Source organism: Poeciliopsis prolifica, unplaced genomic scaffold, assembly GCF_027474105.1.
Source record: "Poeciliopsis prolifica strain line A6 unplaced genomic scaffold, Auburn_PproV2 SCAFFOLD057, whole genome shotgun sequence".
NCBI lineage: Eukaryota > Metazoa > Chordata > Actinopteri > Cyprinodontiformes > Poeciliidae > Poeciliopsis > Poeciliopsis prolifica.
The window spans coordinates 1,991,400-2,007,162 of NW_026562432.1; the positions used below are offsets into that span (position 1 = coordinate 1,991,400).

At 38.0% G+C, this 15,763-nt stretch overlaps 1 protein-coding gene across 1 annotated transcript in view; it reads left to right on the forward strand.

The window, feature by feature from the left end:
* The window catches only part of si:ch211-186j3.6 (neural-cadherin), a 295,346-nt gene that overhangs the window by 144,995 nt on the left and 134,588 nt on the right, over positions 1-15,763 (forward strand). The window contains exons 13-16 of the mRNA XM_055060057.1: positions 2,036-2,285; positions 3,779-3,906; positions 4,027-4,213; positions 12,831-12,974. Coding sequence (XP_054916032.1) covers positions 2,036-2,285; positions 3,779-3,906; positions 4,027-4,213; positions 12,831-12,974 — 709 coding nt within the window. The remainder of the gene's footprint in view (positions 1-2,035; positions 2,286-3,778; positions 3,907-4,026; positions 4,214-12,830; positions 12,975-15,763) is intronic.

Genomic DNA, 15,763 nt, shown 5'->3' on the forward strand with positions numbered 1-15,763 from the left:
CATGTAACGAGGTGATCTTAAGTTTCACTGCTGCTTTGAAAACCGCGTACACTCAACATTCCACCGACATGTTGCCTCTGAAAAAAAGCAATGAATGTACAAAAAATGCAGTAAGATAGATGGGATAATCCACACTACCGAGATACTTTTTAATGAATTAACGTTTTTTGTCGTCTCTAAGACTCTCCTGAAAGTATCCGAGTCCATTAGAGTGGCTGATGAATGTATTAACTCCTAGGATGGAGACAAAGATGGAGAAAGGTTAGTTTAAATGGGAATTTGTGCCCTTTATTGTGTTTGTGAGCAACTCTAATAAAAAGAGGAAGATAGAGGAAGGTCCCAGCAGTGCCATGTATTAATCGAGATTGCAGCTCGGAGTTGATTCGGTGGTTATGGAGAGATGCAATGACTCTCTGTTGGCTCTGATTCCTCTGCTTTGGACAGTTGAAGTCTTTATGGCCTAAATAAGCACACTGTGTGCTCTGACACATTTTGCTTTGCAGGGTGTCTCATTATTGCTGCCACTTCTCTTTCCAGGTTGAAAGGATGCATGTGGGTCACCTATAAGCAAGCCTCATCAATCCCAAGATGGCTTTCTTAATTTTAATTGGCTTGTATGCAGCATCAGCTGTTGAATAGCCTCATCCTTAATTAGTGTAGGTGGTGAGCTGCATTTGGATGCGAGTGTGTCTCTGTTTGATCCCACACACAATATCAGTTGACTGCTGTTAGATTTAGACAGTTTGGAGCTTTTATATGTTCGCTTTAAAGGAGATGATCTGTTTATAATGCACAATTCAGTATTTAGCTTTGCTGTTTGCGTTTAGAAGGGGTTCATTTCAACCAATCAGCTGGACTTTCTAAGATAACTTTCAGCCAATTGGATTCTGATTGTGATTGCTTTGTATTGTATAAGTAGGACCAAATTGGAATTGAACCCTTTATATGCCACTGAACTGTTATAGATTTATTTATTTCTGAATATCAATCGACTGTTTGTCTTGTAAAAGTCCCTTGGATAACATTTGTCTTTAATTGGGGCTCAGATTGAATTTCATTGCTCCACCTTTGTCTCAAAATTGTTAAGTACAAGTGTGAAAAATATTCAAATGCAAATCAGTATAACCTTTTAAGCTTTGGTTTTGTTTGCTGGCTTACATCACACTGTGACTACATGCCTTCTATATTCAGAAAGTGATAACTATTATAATATGAGTATCATCATGCTGCATAAATATACAGTTGAAACTGCCACAGTCTGATAGCATATTGCTACTTGCTTACTAACACGGTATCAAGAAACAATTTACTTACACTTGACCTTTGGCTTCATTAGACCACTGGACATGTGTCTAAAAATGAATGTCTCTGCCCCTGAATGCGTTGGAAACTCAAATGCGGCTTTTTCTGTTGATTTGCGGATAATTACTTCTTCTTCACTGAGTGGCGTTTCAGCCCTGCCACGTTCAGGAATTGCTTCAGTGTGGAAAATGACACCACAACATGGTGATCTCAGGGACAGACTATAGAACCGTCTCCTTCCTGAACAACATGTTGCCTATAGACATTCTTGCAGTGTTTCCTATGCTTATTTATTTCAATAGATGATTGCAGGTATTTTAGGCATACATAAATTGGACCCAAAGACTCAAGAAAGATGTGTGTTTGTGAGGTATTACCTTAACACATCTTAACATCCAGAGATGTCTTTATTAAACCCAAATATTTTGAGGTAGAGGTCTATATTAGCTTGGACATTGTCATTTATCTTTTATGTAACTGACAGGCTAAAACCTATGTTAATATTCAGCTTATTCTAACTTTTAGCAATTTTTTCTGATTTCAAAACAGCAAATATTTAGTCTCCTGCAATGCCCAACAGTGAGGATAAAAAGGGCAAAATCTCCAGTTTCTACTGTAGTTTTTGTTTTTTCAGGCCTAATATGTTGAGTAAGATGTTTAGGGGGGGATAATTCTACCTAAGCCATGTTCTGATAATGCTGTCGTCTTCTTTTCTCATTTCTGGTCCATAAAGATCATCAAAGCCACATCCCCTCTTGGTGATCCAAGGGTAACGTACAACTTGGAGGATGGAATGGTCCCAGAGACCAACATGCCGGTTCGCTTCTACTTGACTCCCAATCGAGAAGATGGTTCAGCCTCCATTCTGGTGGCGGAGCCCCTGGACTATGAGACCACCAGGAACTTTATTCTGCGGGTTCGCGCTCAGAATGTGGCAGCTGTACCATTAGCTGCCTTCACCACAGTCTATGTTAATGTCACAGGTACATTCCTGTCTGCTTCTTCCCAAATGTAACGTATTATTTTAATAACCAGTAGCTGCAGGTCCATTGACTGTATCATTTTGAAAATAAATTTGTCTAATGTAAAAATTCCAACTACAGAAAAAACTCGTTTTTGCGATAAAAAGTTTTTCTGCTGAGGTGAAGTGTATTTAAATTGGTTTATTTTGTAAAATTTTGATGGAGACACTTTGTTTGCACACGATCAACCGGATGTTGCCACTGGTGCAAACTGCGAAGAAGACAACAGAATTTTGGAGGACGATGATGCCAGGGTGTGTTTTTTAATGGCATTGTTCATGTGAACAAATGTATTCATCTGCCATCTTTCTTCAGTTTTTCATTTAATGGAAACACCACAATTGTGACAATGTGTTTCTTTTCTGACATTAGCAAATATTGACAAAATTTGTAATGGAAACTCAGCTACTGTGATCTTGTTGGGGAAGTAGTGCTTTATCAGTATTGGAAAACACAGGCTCCATTATTGTTGGAACTCAAAATAACAGAAGGGTTGCAGCTCAAACAAAAGAGCTGCAACCCTATCAGAACTTCACCTCAGAACCCTTTCAGAACACATCTGATCTGTTGCCCATGTATACAGACACCCTGGTCACTGTTCCATTTATGTGTATTTTCATTGTTTTAAGTCATGAAAATCTGAATTAACTTTGTTGACGTGAAGTTTTGAAATCCTGACCTTTCAAAACTTCATCTAGGTGCCCCTGCATCCAGTTCCTATAAAGCTTGCACTCACACACAATCACACACACACGCTGTTCAGTCACATTTCTGTTTAATCCAGTGAGAAATAATTAATTCTCACAGACCCTCTCTTCCCCTACTGTCCCTCTTCTAACTTCCCATTTCTCTTTTAGCCCTCCCTGTCGTCCGTATCTGTCTTAATAAGAAAGCTCTTTGACTTCTCCAGAGGCAGTTATTCTGAGGAGGAGAGGGAGGTCTGTAATGGATTTAAGACCCAATTTTTTATTCATAGATTAAGACATTTGCTCAGAAGACATGGGAGGAAAAGAGACTCATGAGGCAGCAGCAGATTTAATGTGTGGCACTTTTTGAGTACAAGCTGTAATGCTTTTGGACATTAATCTGCTTTGTTAAAATGGGACTTTTATTTCTATGAAAACCTTTTTCTCTTGTTTTGCGTCTCTTATTGGTCTTCAGTAGAGAGGTTTAACTTGATGGTCTGACTTCTATCAGTTAAAAACTAAAGCTGCTAATAGGCACTTCAAATTCTGGAATTATGTAACTAGGAAACAAGGTTTTTTTCTGCATAAAGGTTTATTATAGACAAACAGTGAAACTTTAATTAATAGCATTTCTCTAGTTTCTGTGTACTGATTTAACAAAAAAAAACGTTTTAGTGTCAATCATTATAGGGAAGAATGCACTTCTAAGAGGTTTGATCTGGAAGCATTTTCTGACTTAAAGGGAAAATTGTCTTTTTTCATCTTCAGATGTTAATGACAACGTTCCATTTTTCACTTCCTCCATCTATGAGGCCTCGGTCACTGAAGGAGCAGAATCAGGAACTTTGATTTTCCAGGTATCAGCCAATGATCTTGACCTGGGCCTTAATGGGAAGGTAAAAAAAAAAAATCACACGTTAACTGCTCACTTTACTGTACAATCTTTCACAATAAATACATAGAAATGCATATTGTTTTTTCAGACCCAAAGTTTGTTTTCCCACCTTTCTTCTCAGATTTCCTACTCACTGCTGGAGGACCGCAGTGGGGACCACAAGTATTTCCGCATCGACTCGGAGCTGGGCTTCATCTACTCTCAGGCTGTGTTTGATAGAGAGACCAAAAGCTCGTACTTGTTGGAAGTTCAGTCTGTGGATGGCTGGGAGTCTTCACGACCAGGAAAGCATGGACAACCCAACTCTGGTAACTAAGAGCAACACTTTAGAGCTCATCTTTGTTGATTATGTATAAATTGACTCTTTAAAGTGTTGCATCATGTTATAATGTTATTCCCTCATCAAAAGCACACCTGGAGTGTTCCTTCCTCTCTGTAAGAAGTACAGGTTTAGTGTGATCTCAACCTTAGGTCATTACTATGTGTCTGGCAATGACACAGCAATGTTCAGGACAATGTCCTCTGCATTTCAGCATTTCAGCATTTTCAAGTTCAGTGTTGGTCGTATCTAGCAACCTCTTTTGTATGTTTGCTCTGTCCCCAACACGGCTTGTGGATTTCTTTCAGCAGTAGTAGCACAGAACCAGTCCTGTTCTGTGCTATCAGAACAGTCCATGTAGAACCACAGGACTGGTTCTACATGATCTTTTGTCTGCAGTTTGCACACAGACACGCTCATATTGATTGACAGTGGAGAATTACAGTCCACTGTCAATCAAAATGACACGGAGAGCAAAATTTGTTTGTTTTGAAACTGTTCTTACTGTTAAATAGTCATATTTCTTCTGGGTCCTCAATGTTTTTCACTGTAACAAGCGGATCTGTCAGGGAAGGGAGCCGCAGCCATGTAGGATGTTTCCTCCTCTTGCTGAATGCTATTACAGAAGAAAAGACGCTGGTTTCTCTGGGCTCACTTCAGCTTCACTTTCAGATGTTTAGTGAACAAGAAAATAGGAAAATAATAATCACTTAAATCCCACTGTGACAAAGCAGGATATTAGTATTCAATTAACAGTCCAATAAAGTTTTAAATCCTGAAACAAATAAAAAAGAAATAACAGATGGGTTAAAAACTGTAAAGCAGCAGTGTCCACAGTGTGGCCTGTGATCCGATGAAAGTGATGTTGTTCATGGTGCTGCCACTCCTCTAACTCACTTCACTGAGAGGACACAAACTTTCCTCTAAAAATGATCCCCTGCCTGAGATCGCATTCATGAAACGGCTGCTCTATAACTTTCGGTCCAAGTCATGACTTAGAGACATAGATGGAGTCCCAGGAACGTAGTTTGATCTTGTGCTACGTCAGTCGATTGATACCGTTAATACATTTTCTGTATTCCTACAATTGAAGACAGCCATAACTGAATGTTCACACTTATCTAAATTGGCACATGTTTTTTTTTTCATCAGTCATGTTTAGCAAGGACTGATTGCAGGAATGATAAAAATTTTACCACGTATTTCAGTTGAATTTTTATTTATTTGAGGCAATAATATCAAAATCTTAATACAAAAGAACACGTTATGTACAACACACAGTATTGATATTTTAAAAACGCCACCTTACTTTTATATTAAATAGCACCACATCCGTCTAGTGACTTTTACTCAAAAGCAGACTTTATTTGTAAAAGTCCAGGATGTATGGTTCCTAATAATTTTCAGATTACAGTTCCATATTTTTTGATACTCATTTTGCCACAGTTTCCTGTCTTTTTTGGCATATTTTTAAATTATGAACACTACTCCAAGGATACTCTTACAGCGGTTGAGCATAATTCAGTCATAAAATCACAGACAAAATGAATCCTAGGAAGGTAAAATGAATGGCCAAACATGGAGGTCTCTCTGTGTAAAGCTGCATGTTAAGTTGACATACACATGCATAAACAGAAACGCTTCTTGCTGTTTATGAGTATGCTGTGGAAGTTATGGCATTTAAAATGTTATTACATCAAATTCAAAATCCTTTCATAACAGGAAACAAGATCTTGGAAATTGCTTTTTTCTTTTGAAAAACAGAGCAACACGAAGAACTCGATGCAGCAGACAGCTGCTCTACAGACTTCATCTAAGCCTCCAAATCACGATCGAAGGCAGTGTTAATGTTTATTTTTCCCACATCTGCTCCGTCTCGATCTCTTTACTCAAAAACCAAAGGGCATCGCCCTCTTTCAGCATGTCAGCCCGAACCCCCTCTTCTGTATCGCTCTCTCTCTCATTTGCTGCCAGATGAAATGCATACGTAGACAAGAAGCATGGCGAGATGATGAAGAAACAGAACAGCTGCTGAGGCAGATGGATGGATAAGAAAAGGTGATGGTAGAAAAAAAATCTCTTCTCAAGACAGACCAAAGACTTTGTTGGGCGTTAATCAAAGCAGAATGTGGACAACTTTACTTAAGGACTGCATTTCACTACCAATTTTCAGCACGAATCCATCAAATGTTAAAATCAGTTGTGTGTTTTCTTTTTTATTTGAAAATCATCATTTCTTACTGGTGGCAGCAGAACTCTTAAAGATATCAAGTACGGGAGGATCAAAGGTCCAGTGAATATCGATAGGTTAAAAAAATCCTGTAATATCTCACCAAAAATAGATAAGTGGGTAATGAATTGTGTAAATTGTTACAAAAGAATGTTGGAAAACCAAAAGCCAAAACCTTCCTTGATTGTGATCTCCAAAGCGGTCAGGCATCGCTGCATTCGAAACTGTGAAAAACCTACCAAGACACGGCTGTTCAGGATTACAACTTGTGTGGTTCCTACTGATAGTGAGGCCACTCAACACATTTCCAGTAGGAAGACTGGAAAGAAGAAAGCCTTCTTGCAGTTTTCCACAAGTCTTTCAGGTGATTTAGGACACAAAGAGCGCATGCCGTGTTGGAGGAAAAAATGTTAGAAGCCGAATAGATCTGAGCAGAACAGAGATTAATTTCTTAGTTGCACCTTAATTACTTGTCATTGCCATTATGGCAATGAAATGCTTTAGATCAAAGCATATTTATGTGTTCCATTGAGCCAGTCAAAGTCTGGATCAAAATCCGTCTGAAAATCCATGGCAAGGCAAGAAATGTATGTTTGAGGTTTTCTTCCTTTCTACCAGAACTTATGCTATTTTTGCAAACACGTGTAGGTGAAAATTTCAGTTTGGCTCAGGATGTGAGCCTATCAATGTATGTCACACTTGCAGATTATTACTAGTATGGGAAGAAATGACAGTGACATCACATACCATTTTCTTTCCATTATAAAACATATGCACTGTTTTGTGTTTTGCATTAATAAATGTGACACAATAGAAAAAAATATTTTAAAAATGTTATTTTTGCCAGAAAACATATATGAAAAGAAGAGTTTCTACTAAATTGAAGTACAAAACAGTTTGGTGGAGAAAAAGTAAAAGTTAACTTGCGCAGCTTTAGAAGCTGTTTGTAGATTTGTTATCCAGTAAAGGTTTTTGTACAAGTGGTGGCAGAGAAGGGAAATGACTGAAATAAATTGTGGTTTCCATTTTCAGGTTGGAATCATGGTTTAAATATTGTATTGAAGACATTTCAAAGTAGATATTTAACCCCATAGAGTTGTTTCTGAATCAGTTTCTCAATAAATTTGTTTACAAGTGTAACGAATTGTAACTTTGTTTGTAACAAAGTTACTATTTTTTTAGAAACAAAATTGTATCTTTAGGATTTAACATGAAGAAGTTGATGGGGAGAGACTTAAGAGAGAACAACACAATTACTGATGTGTGGGGGAAAAAAAGGCTTTCCAAGAGGAGAAACATGCCACATAGCAAACTAGCATTGTAGCGCAGCTACCTGAACTGAACTCACTCAAGACCTCTATTAGCTGGATTATCCTTCATTTAACATTCCTTGGAAAAAGAATCTACAAAGGAAGTACTAACCACACTTACACACATGTTGTGTAAGCTAGCTAGCTATCTTCAATAAGAAGTTTGTCAGCTAACTTCTTAGCTGGCAAACTGAAGTTCTGGCTAACTTCAGTTAGCTGCCAGAGGCAAAGAAAACACTCCAGGTCCATTACATCTGTTATTAAGGGTGTACTGCCGGCCTTCTGCAAAGAACTGTAACAATTTAGAGAACAGGGGACTGACCTGGAAAATAGCTCCTGACAACAAATGCACTTTTATGAAAATAGTTCATTTGGAAGAATAATAATCATTATATTTATCCTCTGACCTGAAGCAAAGATGAAATACTTCAAAATTTACAGAATCTTGAAAATGAAAAATAAAATCCCTTAGAGTTTACAGCTCCAGTTGATGCATTTAAGTATTATTGATTAAAATAGTTTATCTTTGTACCCAGTAAAGGATTCCAATCTAGTAAGATGAAATATGACTCATAAATATGATTGATGCAAACATTTGTCATCTGACTATCATCTTTGTAAACAATGTGTATTTTGCCATGTGTGTGACTGAAAGCGTAACAAGAATGAATATTTTCAAAAAGTATTTTAAAGAACACACAAAAGTAAATTGAAAGAACAGACATGCTGTTAACGTGTCAGGCTTCGGGCACATAAAAAGTTAGCTCCTTATTTAATCTGTTTTTACAGCATAATGTTCCTATTTCTCTCTGTGGAGCAGTCAGCTGCCAAAGTCAAAATCACTCCACGACCTTAATTATCCTGTTGTTAGCCAGTTCATAAAGTCTGCCATTATTGCACTTTTATGCTCCGACATGCAAATGTTTAAGATTCTGTATGTTTGTCTGATACTAATCAGATTGCTGGGACTGGTTGGCAGAATCATGTGTGTTGCTGCAGTTAAAAATGTTTTATGGCATTTTTAAAATGCTTCTTTATTTCTGAAGAACAGAGTTATTTTCAGCTGTAATATTACAAGCACTGTCAGAATGAATATTACTTCATATTTTTGTTGTCTCTTGATCATTCTCGGTTAAATACAAGGTTGAAATGATTGAGAAAATTATTCTTGCATCACATTCTTGTAGTAGCAGTGCATCAGTTCCTTTTCAAAAAGAGGTTTGTATTTTTTATGAATCACCATGGATTATTAATATCACTTCAGGTTTGGCTCATTGTGGCATCTGTAACAGTGTAAACAGATGTTAAATATTAAGAAGTGCAGGAACTACAGAGACACTGGCAGTAATTTGATGTTGTTCTTGGTTTGTTTTGAATGTAGAATGAACCAGAAAAGGAATCAATGACAGCGGAAAATAAAAAGGTTGCACGTTTGAATTTCTATCCATATTAACAAATTGTTTTGACTTCTGCTCATTTTAGGAAGAATAATTATGCCTGACTCTGAGCCACGTCCCCACATGCCCATGGTTCATGACAGAGCTTGAATGGTTTTGCATGAAAGAATGGAGGAAAATAGAGTCCATATGTACAAGCCTGATAGACCAATCCACACTGATTTACCCAGATTGCAGCCAACAATGCTTCACCTACATGCTGTTTTGAAGGTGGTAAAGATTTCTGTAATCTCTTGTTTTATGTTAAATATGTTCAGTTAATTACTTCTTTGTAGAAATCAGTTCTCACTTTGACTGAAGGTGGTTTTTTTTGTAATATTTTTTGCCCAAAAAAAGCCATGATTGATTTGTAAAAGCAACAAAAGCGGTGGAACAAAAAATCTAGATATAGAAAAAAGACTGAATACTTTTTTTTATCAGTGCTGTACCTGCAGACTATTGGTGTTAATGATTCAGTTGCTGGTTAGAACAGACACCACAGAGAAAAACTGGTGTCATTCTGACCAGTACTTCCACAGACAGCATTGGATAATTTACAGGGCTTTACCATAGCTTTGTGGGTTTATTACATGTTTCCCTCTGAGCATTTGTAAGACGCAGAGTGTTTATATCCTGCAGAAGTCCATCATGTGCAATACTGAGTTGTCACTACTGAGTTTCAACATCAAAGAATCTTCATATGTCATGACCTGCTGATGCTACAGAGATGCAACATCATGGTGTGTTGAAGACAGTGATGGGACAAGGATACCGTGCAGCTGTGTTACAAATGTGTGCCAGTCTATGTCTGTTTTCTGCTAATGTCAATAAAAGTCAATTTTGCAATTGTGCCGCTTCCATTAAACAGGATTTAAAATTAAAATCACATGTGAAAAAGCTTATTTATGTGGTAATTTGAGAAGACATGGGGGTCTTATTGGAGCAACTAGCCCTGCCCACTTGGGACAGGTTATGTATGCTGCACTTGGGGAAATCGCAGTCAATAATTTTACAGAATAGTGATGGATTTAACATGTTGGGATGACACACAACTTTATGAACTGTGATACTGTAAGAGGCTGGTGGAGTCAGCTGCATATTGTCTGGAAAAAAACCAAAACAAACCATCATCCTCCTGCTACTTCTTCCCTTTCTCATCAGTAGCAGCTAATTATGTTCTACATTTGCATGCCTTGCTCCTCCAGCATCCTGGTACAGATGTATGGGGACCATGCGTGAGGTCCTTCAGTAGTTCGCTGGGTCTTTCTTCTCTCGACAGTCAGACTTGTGTTAAATTAACTCAAATGTCACTCCGACTCTGTCCCAGTCTGCCAGATCTCAACTGCCAGTGGCAACAGCTGTTGATGAGCTTTCTGGATGAGGGAATGCAACATCCACAGCTGTGAGAGGCTAAGACCATGATTGACACAATAGTTTTGACCAAAGGATTCCTAATTTTCACAAACATTGCTGCTTTGTTTCTTTTTATTTTGGTAGCTTGGATTGATTTGAGGTTGATACAGAGAGCGATCAGATGAAATTCAATTTGAAGATGCTGTGTTAATTTGTCTCGGCATGCAAGATGTTTGAACTGTAATTGAAACTGATGGTTTAACCTACTTTCTGATTTATTGGGCTCATGATTATCTGATCACTTGGAGTATTGAAAGGACATTCCCAGACGTCCTGTCAGAAGTAATGCCCCTGGTCCTGAAGCAGCAGAAAACTATGTCCACACTTTTTATTCTAATGCGCTCACTATTCAGAGGTAAATACACTGAAATGAAACGGTAACCTAATGATATGACAGAACTCAGTAACTTTGTTTCCATCAACCATAAAATTGACCAAAAGTGGAATTATGAAAATAAATGTCCTTAATGGAAAGACAGCAATTTAAAAATATATCTTTTTTTTTTCTGATGAAAGTTTCTTGCATGGTTTTTCAATCATTTGTGTATTTTACAAAACTGCAATAGAAAAACTTTTCACATCGCTCCAGTTTGTACAGAGCAGCAGCTTAATTGTAGGAACTGACGGCTGACTCCACTAGAGCTCTCACAGCATCGCACAGTTCATCAAAAGTTGAGTTTGTTGTTCAAATGTGTTGAATCTAAAGTTCTTCAAATCAAAGACTACAGTTTTCCCTAAATGCCACTAATATACATAGCCACTCCCAAGTATAAAAGCCTTTCTGCTTCAACGCCTCAGTGAGACCCTGACGTTTCCTCCGATGGCTGATTATGACATGACTAAATTTTGAATATTGCTGAAGTGCTTACATCTGTCGTCCATGATTTTAAATGTCTCATTGCATGAAAATACATATTCAGGGGTGATTTTAATTCCATTTCTTATTTCATGGAAACACCACAGATAGAAAAGTGAGTCTTTTTTTAAAGATAAACAGAATATCAATTGCTTTGTGAATATTCAAAAGAGAAATGCAGCTATGGTTTCACAGAAATCCCATCATTTCCCCCCATTTAGTCCTGCATACCATTGGGTTTTCTTTATTTCAGCATGCATATATAATATAATATAGGAAACAAAATGACAGTTTATTTAATGAAATTAATCTTTTTGACTTACGACCTGTAATTGTTCAAACATGCAGCTTAATTAAACTGTAGTCCCAGAATGCTGGTGAAAAATCTTGACATTTCCTTTCTAAATCTATGAACTGATCTTGGCCTGTCTCTCGCTTTGGGTTTCGCATTCAAACCTTATTTGTGTGAAATTTTTGTGTGTGTAGGTGTGTGTGCGTGCGTGTGTGTGTGTGGGGGGAAAAAAAGAACAAATGCAGGAAAGGAAGGCACTTGAATACTTTGTGTTTGCTTTGCAGATCTAAGTGCACAGACATAGACAAGAGACAACAGTGAGTTGTCATGTTTTCACAGAAACAACCCTGATGAGACGTTTTTTGCTGGCAGGAAGTTCTGCCGAAGACCGAGACTGTAGGATGGAGTTGGGTGCTTTGTCTGAAAACACAGAGAAACTATAGCTTTGAAATCCACTCGGTCACTTCCTGCATTCATCTCCCTTTGCTGCCCACCTCTCTAAACATGTGCAGAGCTCTGGTGGTGTGTGCAGCTCTAAGACTACATGCCTCTACTATTTTTTTTTTTCCATGAACTGTGTACCGACTCCACCCTGGGGTAAATAATTAATCTAAGTCTCAAAACTGCCTTGCAAGTTTTGCACTTTTTGATACAGATATCAAAGGAAGCACACGTAGTGTCTTGAATTGCGCCGAGCGTCGCCCTGATCCCTGACTGATCGGGTTCCCTGTGAAGCTCACTTCCCTTAGGTTGGATGTTGATGTAAAAGAAAAAGAATTCTGCAGCACAACTGTCAAAATCAACTGAGACATTTTGTAAAAAATATTTAAAAGTGGTATAAAATGATAGCTGAGAAGATTTATGTGTTTGCAGAAGTATCACCAGTTTTCTGTATGCGTTCCGGTTTGTTGATTCTCTCCATCGAAGCGACTAAAATGCTGCTCCAAGAGGGAAAAAAACAAAAAAAAAAACAGATGTTCATGTTAACGTTGACAGAATAGGAGCAACCTCTGGTTTTAATTGCCTTTCTCTTCCTTCTCTCTCTCTCTGTACGTTTTTAAATTTTCAGACACAGCATATGTTCGCGTTTTCATCAGCGACGTGAACGATAACAAGCCCGTGTTTGCACAGGCGTCTTATGAAGTTGATGTGGATGAGGACGCTGACGTGGGCTTTGCCATTCTCACAGTTAGTGCCAATGATGGGGACGAAGGTAGGTGGAATGAAGAAAGAAAAAAAAGGACTCTACATGTGAATGTGTGTGTGTGTGTGTGCTTTGACATCCGGTGATATCGAGGCAGAATAGAATATGTAGGCGTGAATGTGGGGCCAGTGCTAGAAATGCATAATCAAACACATTCACAGAAGCCACACTGCCAGACTGCTTCGCTTTTCCCTCACTTTAGGAAGAGAAAAATCCTCTTTTAACTCTGCTGCCTTTGTCTGACGCCCGCTTACTTGGAAGGGAGCACTATAAAACATGCTATAGAGCTAAGAAAATCACAATAATACGTGAGGTTGAATCAGCCACCGTGAAAAAAGCAATTTAATATAACATTTGAATGTAAGCTGCATGAAGAAACTCTGAAGGATTGGAAATGTGTTCTCTAATGATTTTTTTTAGGGCTTGAAAATATCCTCCATCACTAAAGTCAATTATATCTTACAGCCAAGGTTGCTTCAAAAGCCGCGTGTAGCTGATGGACGTCCCTGGAGTCTTATATCAGCTTTTTTCTCTCTCATATCTTCAACTTGTCACTTCTGGATCTCAGTATGGTAACGGCCTACGAGGCGGTTTTCTTCCTGAGCGCTTTTGGTTCTTTCAACTATTTAGCACACCAAATGACAAGTAAAGTAACCTGTAATTGTGACGAAAACCTTTCACTGGCACTACATCCAATGACTTCAAACATAGCAGCTAGAACTGCTCTCACAGTGCCCAACAAGAGCATGGAGAATACATGAAGGAAAGAATAGCTGCACTCATACAGAAGGTTTTGATGCTAAATTCCAATATATTTATTTATTTATTTAGCATGGTCATTCTTCAGAACAATGCAGTATCATGCAGACTTCTGAGTGAGTTGAATACGACTGCAAAGTGCGCAGAAGGACAACGTTGATGTCGGTGTGTTGCATACAGAAGTAATAATCTCATAAACACATTACAATCGAATAAAAAAAAGTACAACTGACAACAACAATTGTTTGTGGAGAACGTACGACAGTTTATGTTGGGAAGTCTGTCGGACCAAGAGTGTCGGGACTTGGATGAGACGAGCTCTACTGACAACCTTCTTTCAGCCATTGTTTATTTGTGGCTTATTCTGGTGGAGATTTATTCTTTTTTTTTTTTTTTTTTTTATAAATACAGTACAATGAAGGTTTCCTAAATACCAAACCGTGTGCTAAGCATCCCAATGTACAATTAGCTAGTCTAAGTTTAATCAATTTAAATATGTTAGATATTTTACTCGAAATGATCAAATGCAGTCCAGACTTTTTGGAAAGAAACACAAAGTCCTTTATCTTAGCATCAATAGAAAGCTATGACACATCTTCTATCTGTCGTTATATTCTGCTGGATGCTTAAACAAAACGGTGTCATTTTTAGGAATTGCCCATTTTAAGTAAAAAAAAGAGACAATTTAAGGACTGCTTCGTTTGCTACTTCAAAATAAGAGTCTCAAACATACAGGGTGTTGATTCAACACTCCACTTGTAACAACTTAGACTCAAATCTCTGGACTAAGCCACAGCTGACAGCAGCTCGATAGCGCAGACTGCACCTTCCTCAGAGAGACTGCAGCTTTTTAACACGGCGCCCTCGGCTCAGCGTGGGGTCATGTGCTGCGCCTGTTTCTTCTCGCTCTGATAACCCTCAGCAGCTGCGTCTGGGGAACTTCAAGAACAATGTAACTTAGCAGTCATGAACTTTAAGGCAACCGAGCGCTGACAAGGATGAGCTGAAGCATCTTTTGGATGGAAAACAGGAAAACTTCTGGGAAAGTGACAGGGCTTTTTCTCTATATCAGCAGCACTGCAGTGACGACTTTGATCACTTAAAATCTATCCATAAACTCTCTACCTTGTGTGAATGAAGGCCTGCCAGTATTCGGTTGCAACTTTTCTCTTTATAGACGTAGTCAGCTTTCATCCAATATATTTGTTTCTTTTACAACAGTCAATAAACAATGCTGCAATTCTGGGTCAGAATTTAGATTTTTTTGTTAGTTTTAAGTCTCTGAATTGTCAGTTTTTAGTCACCAACCCAATAAATAATATTGGAGGAGAATTTCTACAGGGAAAAATACATTGAATTCATTTCTTATGTAATATGGAGTTGAAAGAGCTGAAGGAGATCCATGCCTTTCTAATATTTCTGTTTCTGACCTTTTCTGTTTGATTGCATAAATTTAGATCGAAAATTTAGAAAAATAAGTATCTCTTCTCCAGAGTAAAAACACCCAAAAGCTTTCCCTCTAACTTTAAATTTAACGTCTGTATCACAGTGTGCCAGATGTGATTTCTAATAGTCCTTCTACTTCTGGAGACTTTGTAGGACGACTTTAGTGTACAGGTGCATCTTGATAAATAAGAATGCAATCTTATGCTGTATGCAATCAACGACATATGATATTATACGATTGCATAAATTACTGCATCAACTGAACGCTGCATGGAGTCGATGTTGTAGCAATAAATAAAGTCAACATGAAATAAATAAATAAACATTTCAGTCCGTCTTCACCTTTGTCCAGTACAACCTCTGATGTGTAAAACAAGGAATGCGGCGGCTGTAACCCAAAAACTCTGATATGGGCCTAGACTCGCAGTTCTTGGCTTCATAATATGCTAGATGTGAGCGATACTGCATATTTTATGATCAGTTTGACACCAAATAAATATAAAACAATATATTTTTTTATTTAAGTTTGCTATATCACATATCTGACCGTTGGGAGTTTCTGTGGTTTTTCTATTGAATTATGCTGTTAAAAC